Source organism: Coffea arabica, chromosome 2e (assembly GCF_036785885.1).
Source record: "Coffea arabica cultivar ET-39 chromosome 2e, Coffea Arabica ET-39 HiFi, whole genome shotgun sequence".
Classification (NCBI taxonomy): Eukaryota; Viridiplantae; Streptophyta; class Magnoliopsida; order Gentianales; family Rubiaceae; genus Coffea; species Coffea arabica.
The window spans coordinates 5,342,931-5,353,760 of NC_092313.1; the positions used below are offsets into that span (position 1 = coordinate 5,342,931).

Sequence of the window (10,830 nt, forward strand, 5' to 3'; positions counted from 1 at the left end):
ATGTGCTTGCCAAATTTCTTTTACCAAAGTTTTGATTTTTGATGAAGATGAATGAGCTTCAAATGTCTTCCACCCTCAATTTTTGGTGCTTTCCTGTAATTGAATTCTTTTATTTTTTTTTTTATTATTCGTATAATTGCATGCTAGGTCAGTATATCTGCTTCTTTGTTTTTGCTGGAGCACTAGATTGAGTATAATTAATACAGTCAAATGATTTATGTATTTACATTTGTGGCCTTTCCTGTTCCACTCAACCTATAATTTATGATTTGAATGGAAAGAACAAAACCTCTGCATTCACATGTTTTAGATTGCAGAGGTTTTGGACTCATGGGTTCAAAATGATAGCTTCACATGTTTGAATCTACACGTAGTTCCGAACTTCAACTTTTATAATTTGATTTTACATCAATTAAAAGTTTTTTCTGCATTCTTTCTAATGCAGGTGAAACAGTCACAGTTGTTGGTGATCATAACCCAACGCTGCTAAGATATTTTGATTGCACACGTTCAGGACCTCGTTCATCTTTTGATGGCAATGTTGTTTTTCAATTTGAGATAATAGAATATATAAGTTTCGTTAATTTTGAGTAGTAACTGGGTTTCAAGTTACCTTGCTGAAACTTTTCACTCTATATTCTCCAATGAATACTCTTTACTATAGAATGGTGATCAACTTGTTTCATAATTCTAATAGGATATAAAGCACACCCTCTGTGTCCATATGCGTCACACAGCAGTTACTTTCACCTTGTCAATGGTGAGATACTAAAAGTCGGTACTTTGTTAGACTCCTAAGAAACATGTGTTATGTGTTACATATTGATAACTTGCTTTCTCAATCTGCATCACAAAACTTATATCTGTCATTTTGTAGAAATGTTCTCAGTGAATTACCATCTTGATTTTATGAGTATTTACTAGCCATATGCCAATCTTTGGAGTTTGTTAAGAATATAAAAGCCCCAAATCATTCTAGCCTTTACTGCTTTACATAATATTACCTGCGGTCATATAAGCAGTATGTTTGATATTCAAGCAGTTTCCTCTGAAATCCACCTTACTCTTTATACAAGTCTGAACTGACTAATTAACGCCTAAACGCTTAGCTTCAGTCATAGCAATTGTATATCTTACAAAACGTAAAGTTTAACATAACAAAGAAACTCTGATTGGGGCTGTAGATGAATGTAGAATAAGGCAGAATACATGACACATAATGTAATTTTCCTTTTCTTTTTTCAGCTTTTCGTTAATCCAAATTTTTGGATATCTTAATATGTTCCATCGTTTAATCCAGGCGGGTGTGTCGTGCACCCATCTGGTCCGGTAGTGGTTCAGTCCCCTCCATGTTACCCCTGGACCTCCTTAGGTCCGCCCCCTCCCCGTTAGTGTAGGATAGATTAGATTATACAACAGTTGTTATCTCTGAAAAAAAAATATATGTTCCATCAAGTTACCTTCAACATGTTTGTATGATGCTATTTTGCATTGATTGGAAACTGAAACATTTTCGTTTCTTACATCTACTTTATGTTCACAGATCAAGTTGCTGAGTTGTGTGTTTTTTCTTGCATGTATAGATTCTTGACTTCGGTTTTGATCGATTAGGTGCTGATCAGTCGCAGGTACTGCTACATCACCTTTCAATTCTTTACTCGGCTATATCAAAGTTCTTTTTGGTATGATCTGATGTAAAATGCAATGTGAGGTTTATCAATTTGGAAGCTGCTGGTTTTTCTTACTGTCATCATATTTTATGTGATTATTCGATTTTGCTTGCAAAGCTATATATGTTGTATAGCGTGAATAGATAGTAGCTTTATTCCTGGAGATCTGTTTGTCATTGCATCCATCCCCCCTAGTTTTACTTATTAAACTTTTGTGACATTTCGTACAGACCTAATGTTTCGTGTTGACTTTTTGTGTCATAAGCAGTTGAGATTCTGATTTGCACTTTATATATAACTAAGGTAAATATTGTGGGCTCAAAGCATTGAATGTCTTCATTGATCTCTTTAAAGAATTTACAAGCTTTCTTTGCAAGTTCAAGCAGGCAATAGTTGACATCCCAAAAATGCTGTGGTTTACAATAAGCTTTTTATGTCAATTTGATTCATTTCTTCATGTTTATTTTTGTGCAGCTTGTAGATGTCTGACTTCATTTATGTTTTTTGCAATATTTATCGCTTCATATTTGATTACTGAATTTCTTGATTTTAGATATCAGCATTGGTAATATTCATGTAGTTGATTTGATGGCAGAACGGATTGACCATCCTGTTTCGATCACTGAGTGTGCTATCCAGTCTCGTTGTAGAATGGCAGAACTTCTTTTTGAGGCTTATGGAGTTCCTTGAATAGGTATGCTTGCCAGTTGTTAGTTAACTGAAGCTTCTGCTTGTTTGGGCAAATATTTTAGTTACGGTGAAACATGGATGCAAACTCTTAATATTATTGTCAACTGCATGTTTTATCTTTGTATGGATGTAGTATGATTGACACACGATGGTCACAGCGTATTGTACTTGTATTTCTCGTTTTATATGGTCCGATGCCATGAGTGCTTGGATTGTTGCTATTTTAATGTATCACTTACTTTTTACTTTCCCTTTAGCAGCATTTGGTGTCGATGCCACATTCAGCTACAAGTACAACCAACAACTTGGAATATGTAATAGTGATGGTCTTGCAATTTGCTCAGGATTTATGACTAGTGATGCTATTTGGGTATGCTTCACTTGTTTTTACTGAAGTTCATAGGGATTTTGTGGATAATTCCAATTTCATGGAGCAGTGAGTACAGAAACATATCCATCACAAATCTCAACTATGCGTCACTGCCACAATTCTTTTGCTGTTCCATTAAAGGTTAGGTTAGTTTATTCTAAAGTTCAGTGCCCATACCAAGTCACTATCTTGATCTGGTGCCACTGAGTCTACTATTGGTATTAAGTATGAAAAGACCAACATTGAATAGATTATATTCTTCTGGAAGAAACATGTTGTTCATGTAGGGTACACCCATCCTTAATAATTTCATGAATTTTAGCATTAACTTTTTGTAGGTCAACACAAATATGCTTTGCCTATGACCTATTAAAGAATTAGTTATCTATCTGTATTTGTCGAATTATTCGTTGGATATGCACAACCTGTAGGCCCGTCCTACAAACCAGCCAAACACCTAAGCTTGAGCTTGGCATCATGGATTCAGCCAAGTACAGCATCATGTAGTTCGCATGTTGCTTATAGGAGGATGCTGAAATTTTACTTTTAATGGGCAACCTATAATTGACTTGTGATAAATATTCTCAAACTATACGGGGGCAATACTTTAATTTTGTAAAGGAGTATTTTGAAGAATTCCAAATTTTCAAGGGGTGGAAAGGTAATATCTTGGATAAGTAGGGTGGTGGTGGTCCCCTACACCCCTGCAACAACAGGTCTGGGATGGACTGCTGGAGATTATTTGTGGTGCAAGGTTTGCAGAGTTTGGTGTTTGGCATATGTAGCGCCTTGAATATAATATTTTAGCTCAAGATGCTTATTTAAGGCTCAAGCTAGAAGAAAATGAATCACTGAGCTAAGAACCAAATTGAGCAGCATCCTTCTCACTGGGGACTAGGAATGTTTGATAGCTGAGCAATGGTTTACTGTGGGCAATTAAGAAGCCAGAATAACAAAGTGAAACATTAACACCTGCATGTAATACCAGTTAATGTATTCAGTCTCTGATACTTATCCTAGTGTTATATGAAGTACTGCACCTTAACAACTTGCAATGGTCTACAATGTATATGTGTAAGTTTGAATTCTTATCCATTTTTCCTATCACAGTTCATAAATGGAGAACCTGCTTACGAAGCATGTTGCCGAACTAGTGTTGGTGGATACCATGTTACCGATTATCTGAAGCAGCTTCTTTCACTTAAATATCCCCATCACATGTAAGCTTGAGAATGCCGGTCCCTCTGTAAATGCAATTGGAACTTTTCTTCATTTGTTTTGTAGTCTTGATCGCTTATTTTTTTTTTAAACAGTTCTAAGCTCACATGGGAAAAAGTTGAAGACCTTAAGATGGAACACTGTTACATTGCACCAGATTATACATCAGAAGTCCGAATATTTCAGGTAGTGTCGTTTGGTCTTTTTGACTTGTCTGCAACTATTCTGCTTTGCTTCTGCAATCATCTACGCAATTCTTGTAGCAGAAAGGGGATAAAGAAGCTGAAGAAAAGACCAGGTACAGGCAGCTTCCTTGGACTCCCAACTGAAGAACAACCTTCAGAAGAAGAGCTAGCTAGAAAGGCTGCTCTAAAGGAGAGACAGGGTCAAAGACTAAGGGAGATGGCTGAAGCAAAAAGGTCCTCTCGAATTAATGAGCTTGAAAATGACATTAGAGGTTTGGAATTCCTCTTAAAGCAGCTGAAGCTGGTTGAAGAGAATAATGTTCCTGCATTTCTCAGAGAGATTGGCTATGCCTCTAAATAGGAAATAGAATCTAATCTGGCAAAGGCAATACAATCTTTATGCAAAGCAAAGGGCGAACAAGTTGAAACTGAGGAGAAGATGGACGCTTCCACGGCTGACAAGTATAATCTTGTCAATGTGCCTGACAATGTGTTGACACCAGAGCAGGTGTGTGTTCTGATTCCATGTGTTCTAGCAGATCTTTGTCTTATAGTTTCTGTTGATTTTGGTATTTTCTACTGCACAGCAATTTCTAGTTAAACAAGATACAAGAGCAGTGAATGGCTGCTAAATTGGAACCACAGTATTGTTTTCATATAATGTTCGTAACTTTCAGAAATTTTTTGGATTAGCTGTTTTTTGAGGTGTTTTTGAAAAACTTTGCTGTAACAGAGTTTTTAAAGTATATTTTAAAATATTTTTAGAAAATATTTTGAAATATTTTTTATTGGCACTTTATTTTGAGATATTTGATAAAATTTTAAAAAAATTTAAACTAATTTTTAGATTATCTTTTAGAATACTTTGTTGTAACTTTTATTGTATTTGAAAAACTAGTTTTTGAAAAACACTCAAAAAATAGGAGATCCAAACAGAGCCTAAATTTTTCACTCTTGTTTCCATGGCAGCTTAAAGAGAAAAGGAAGCAGTTGTTTCTCAAATCCACAACTGAGGCCAGACAACGAGCTAAACAGAAGCGGATTGAAGAGGAATTAGAAAGAGAAAAGCAAATGAAAATGGAGGAGGAAAAGCGCTTGTATGTTTGTGATTCGCAAGCTTAACTTGTCTAATCATTGCTTGATGATATTGTAGATATGTGGTCTCTTTTACGTTGTATTGTCATTACATTATGCTTTGTTGCTGAATGTAGAGAAAAGCCAGACGTGATTTGGAGGATTTACGTGCTAAATACCCAGAGCTTTCTGAGAGAGTGGAGCAGCGAAAACGTTTGAAGACAAATGGCAACAACACAAATGGGAACCAAAATGGTTCTGGAGGTGTGGGCCGCGGTGAAAGATTGAATGTTGCTCAAAGAGAGATGATGCGCCTCCTGACAACAGCTGCATTTGATCGAGGGAAGTACGAGGGCACTTTTGGTAGCATTTGGGAGTTTTTGTGGGGTAGAAAATGATGGAAAGCATTTGATTTGGATAAATGAACTCCTACTATTATGGTTACCAAAATTTTCCGCCCAAATGTGGGCGGAAAGCATTGAAAAAAACTAAGAATGCCTAATAAAATTTTTTCTAAATGTCAATTTTGTTCTCAAATATGTGCTGAATAAATTTTTATTAACATATATATATATATATATATATCCAAAATCATCACTTATCCTACCTTAATTTAAAAACAATATTAAAATCTATTTTTTTTCCTTTCTCTTCTTTTCTTTTCTTTCATAATTTAGCATTTTCTATCATTTGTTTTCTAATCTAAACATCCAAATTAACTATAAATATTAGAATTTGAAAGATTTCGAAAAGAAATTGAACGATACAAAGTATGATATTTTTAAAGAAAAAATTCACAATAGATGGCTAATGATAAAAAAATAGTAAAATTTGTTCAAAACGTACCTCATATTTTACAAAATAATTTTTTCGTCCTTCATTTAAAAAAGTGTATTTTTACGTTTCTTACAAATTGATATTGAACAATTTTGGTCCCTACTTAAATTTTTGACTAGTTTTTTATCGGAATCCATCACATGCTTTACACATGATCATTTTTTAAGGACAAGATTGTCAAATTAAAATTTACTTAATTTGATCCATAGTTCCTCATATTTAACAAAATAAAATTTTTTGTCCCTCATATTTCACAAAATAAATTGTATCATCTCTCATATTTTATAAAATAAATTTTTTCATCCCTTATTGACTATGTGTACAAATGATTTTTTAAATCTAATTAATTTTACCAAAATAATATGAATAGCATGTAATGTATTTTTATTTGCTTTCATCTAAGTAGACTAAGTGTAGTTATACACATGCTATTCAATAGATATATACATTGGTTTAAAAATAATAATTTTATTTTAAATCAATATATATTTTTATTTGATTTCACCATGTGAATCTATTCAATATTTATGGCTTTTTCTCATTTGTTAATAATTCATTTATTGAGTTATATAATAAGGTCATCTAATTAATCGGTCGTAAATCGAATTCTATAGTCATGCTAACAAATTGTATTTTAAATATGAAATTTTGACTCGCCACTTTTAAGATCAACAATTGAATTAATTGGTTTGTGATTGTTTTAAAATTTAAAAGTGTCAATCACTTACTTCTTTTGTCATACTTTTCCTTCGTTTCTTTTTTCTATTCAAATTTAATTCAATATAACACTTGATAATATTTAAAACTAAATGTTTTCTTTGTTTTCAATTTTTGAATAAAAGTAAAATGAACATGAGTAGAAAATTAACATTTTTTTAAACTCCTTTATATATCTATTTAATTTCACTTGAATATTACATTCAGACGAAATCAAATAAAGACATATTATATGCTATTTATATTGTTCATGTGAAATTAAATAGACATATATACATGAGTTACTTTTTAAAGTTATTTGCATATATGATCAATGATGGATAAAAAAATTTAATTTATAAAATATGAGGGTCGAAACAATTCATTTTGTGAAATGTGAGATATTATCAATCAGATTATGTAAATTTTGATTTGCTAATTTTGTCCTTAAAAATGATCACGTGCAAAGCACGTGGTGGATTCCAATTAAAAACTAGACTCAAATTTAGGTAAAGATGAAATTTGACAAATATGAATTTGTAAGGGACGTAAAAATACACTTTTAAAAGTGAGAAACAAAAAATCCATTTTGCAAAATATAAGGTGTGTTTTGAACGATTTTTCCTAAAAAAATATAAAATATGCTATGTTTTATTGATTTATTTCTTTAATTTACGAGTCTATTATTTCACATGTTTTACAAGAAATTTTCATCATCTGTAATTAAAAAAAATCAAATCTCAAGCAACGTTTGGATTAATAAAAGGGTGCAATTTTAAAGGAAAAGCAAATAAATCAAAGTAGAAAAAATTTTTTCTAACCATTTTGTTTGCGTTACTTATACAAAAAAAAGAAAAAGAAAAGAAACACCGAATATTCTGAAAAAGAAAGGAAAGAATAGATTGTGTATAGTTGCATTTTATCTGTAATTGAATAAATCTAATTGTAAACATCCTTTAATACTTTATTTATTTTTTGTGTATTTTCACATTCATCTTGTTATTGCTATAATAAATTTATGAAATAATAATATTTAGATGAAAATTTTAATCTTTTTTTAAGTGAAAGAAATTACAAGAAGTATTAAAATATAAAAAAATTTTAAAATGTTAACAATCATCGTTACGAAATTTAGTATTCAAGATTTTCAATTTTTTCATGTTCAAAATCATGGTTAATTTAGTACAAATGACTAAATTGTTTCTCTCCATGTAAATACGTAATACTTCTTAAGTTGCAAGCATAGTAAAGTTATTTGATCATTCATGAGACAAGTATTGGGCCCAAATGACTTACAGGGAAAATAAGTGCTATTTTCAAATATTCCGGGGAGGGTAGCGAAATTGATAGAAATCTAAAGGGGGTTTCTGAAATTATACCTATCATCAACACATATAACCATCATTGACTCACCTAGGGTTTTAACGCAACTGTTCTGGGACTCCTCCATCGCTAGCTACAAGCAGCCCCATCACCCATTCCCCGCCGCCCCTCATCACCCATCAGAAAATGGTTAAGGGACGCCAAGGAGAGCGCGTCAGGTCATCTAATTTTCCGACTCCATCTCCATTTTCCCCTTATTCATTAATTTGATTTTTGTCCTGATTTTTTGGGTTTAACCCTGCAGGCTTTACGTTAGAGGAACCGTACTGGGATACAAGAGGTCGAAGTCCAACCAGTACCCGAACACTTCGTTGATTCAGATCGAAGGAGTGAACACAAAGGAGGAGGTGGCTTGGTACCTCGGCAAGAAGATGGCATACATCTACAAGGCTAAGGTTAAGAAGAATGGATCTCATTACCGCTGCATTTGGGGAAAGGTTTGCCGGCCTCACGGTAACAGCGGCGTGGTCCGAGCTAAGATGAAGTCCAACCTGCCCCCCAAGTCAATGGTAATACTAACTGTACTGATGTTCCTTTATTTATTTTTTCTATTTGGTTTGCTATTTGTTTTTCTTAAATGAATGTTTCTATATTTTGATATTTCAGGGATCAAGGGTTCGGGTCTTCATGTACCCAAGCAATATTTAAGGTATTCTTTATCCGCTTTTTTGAAAATTTTCCAAGGTTATGTTTATGGTTGCTTTTTGGTGAAAAATTTGTTACCTATACTTTTCAGTGAGATGTTTCTTTTGCGATATCTGAATTAGAGTTTAATAATTTGGGTCGTTTACGGGATGCTCTAACTTGTAGAGTTTGGTATTATGAGTAACTTCAAGGTTGGTCGATATTTGGAGTTGATTGTTTGGGTTGGATTCTGTATATATAGATATGTGGTCGCAATTAATTTTTGTTCCTCATATTGCTTTTATAAGTGGTTTCCCTTTCACAATGATGTGTGCTTGTACTATTTTTTGAAGCTTTCTTTGTTAGAATGGTTGTAAGGAGGAGCTGGTCTTTGTGAAGAATTTGCTTGAAGTTTTACACATCCGTCTTTATGCAATACTAAAATTTGTAGGCTATAGAGCTCAGCTTGAGTAGCGGATGGTTTTACCAGATTTCTTGTGTTGGAGTTGAGTTTTACCAGATTTATAGTTATGGCTTAAATTTTCAGACATGCATCATTTTAGTGAATGATGAGGTAATATGGAGAAGTTTTTCATGAGAACAGTTTGTGTGGTTACTGGTGAACATGACCAAAAAATGTGGGTGGAGGGAGAGCGAGCAAGATGCGGATCTTAAGACTATACGGAGGATGTCAATCATGCTTAAAATTGTTTGTGTTACACAATTCATCCAAAATATGGCTGTTAGATATGCAGAATTGATGGAGATTTGTGTGCACAACATGTGGGGGGTGAAAGGGACAGATTTTGTTAATTTTCATGAGGGGACTTTGATTTGTTAAGTAATATCCCCTCCAAATTTCAGGAAGCATGTTAGAAAAGACGGCACTGTGGCTAGTTTCCAAGTATTTTGAAACTTCCCCAGTGTAAGTTATCCAAAGTTACTGCAGACACAGTTGAAAGCAATTTTGTTGATCGGCACAGATTTATCCTAATTTAATATAATGAGTTAGATTAGCATTCAATAGCTTTAAGTTGACTTCTTTTTGGACACAGTTTGATGTTCTGCTGTTGGGGCACTGATGTGTAATGTTTAGCTTGCGGAGGGTTTCTCATATGCATGTATGCTACATTTTCCATGTTTGACCTGTTCCATCTGGCTATGACTAGATTTTTGCAATTTGTTGGAGCTCCTGAAATTTGATAACTGCGTCCATGCCGTGGAGTGGTACACTAGACATTCAGAAGCTACTCCTGATTTTTGTGATCATTATCGGTTTCTACTGTTTCCATTCTTAGTGTTGCCATGAATTAGGTTTTGTTAAATTGGTATGGAGTCGTTTTTGACTATTTGCTTGGCTACTAGTCATTTGTTTGGACATTTACAGTTTTCTTATGTTGTTGCAGTGTTCCAGCAAAAGTAGGAGCAGACTGCTTGAGGTCATTGGTGGCTTTAGAAGGTCATTGGTGATTGAAGGACGGTATTTAGAGTCAAAATATACCCCTTTTTTTGTGGACTTACCCTGGTCTCTGAATTTATCATGTTTGTTTAATTCTATGAATTGAGCATGCAATCTGATGAGACAAATTTTGATTGTTTGGATTTATCCTTTTTCACTTGGGTGTTTTTGATCGTTAGTCAACCAGAATTATTGTTGATTCGTCTCTTCATGATGTGACTGTGGGTATTGTTTGAGGTTAGCTTCCTTCTGATTTTCTCGGTAATTTGCTGTCGATCAAATCAGTTGGGAACGTTCCTACCCGGTTCTTGTTTACATCTGGTACGCGAATCTGTTAACGATAGCTCTTCTTCCTCGACTTTTTCCCAAGAAAATTGTTGAACTAAAGAGACTCTATAGTGAATAATAAGTGCGGCTTCTTAATTCTTATACTGGAAGGTATGTCTGCGTCGGTAGGTGGTTTTTTTTTTTTTTTTTGTTGGCCCGCTTTCGAACTCTTTTACCTCTTTCTTTTGACAATTTCTTAACAGGTTAATTACCTTTACCTCCCTCAATTTTTTTCTGTATTTCAATCAGCCCCTTAGGTGTGATCAAATTACAAATTCATCCCCCAAGCTCAAAATT

General features: G+C 33.7%; 1 protein-coding gene and 1 pseudogene across 1 annotated transcript; both read left to right on the top strand.

The window, feature by feature from the left end:
• The first annotated feature begins 712 nt into the window (after positions 1 to 712).
• LOC140036552 (actin-related protein 5-like) lies at positions 713 to 5,625 on the top strand (annotated as a pseudogene).
• Positions 5,626 to 8,126: 2,501 nt separating this feature from the next.
• On the top strand, positions 8,127 to 10,411 carry LOC140036553 (large ribosomal subunit protein eL33w-like). The gene is made up of 4 exons (XM_072078393.1): positions 8,127 to 8,281; positions 8,368 to 8,632; positions 8,730 to 8,772; positions 10,154 to 10,411. Exons 1-3 carry the CDS (start codon positions 8,250 to 8,252, stop codon positions 8,769 to 8,771), a joined length of 339 nt encoding a protein of 112 aa, XP_071934494.1. The 5' UTR covers positions 8,127 to 8,249; the 3' UTR covers position 8,772; positions 10,154 to 10,411.
• Positions 10,412 to 10,830: the final 419 nt, after the last annotated feature.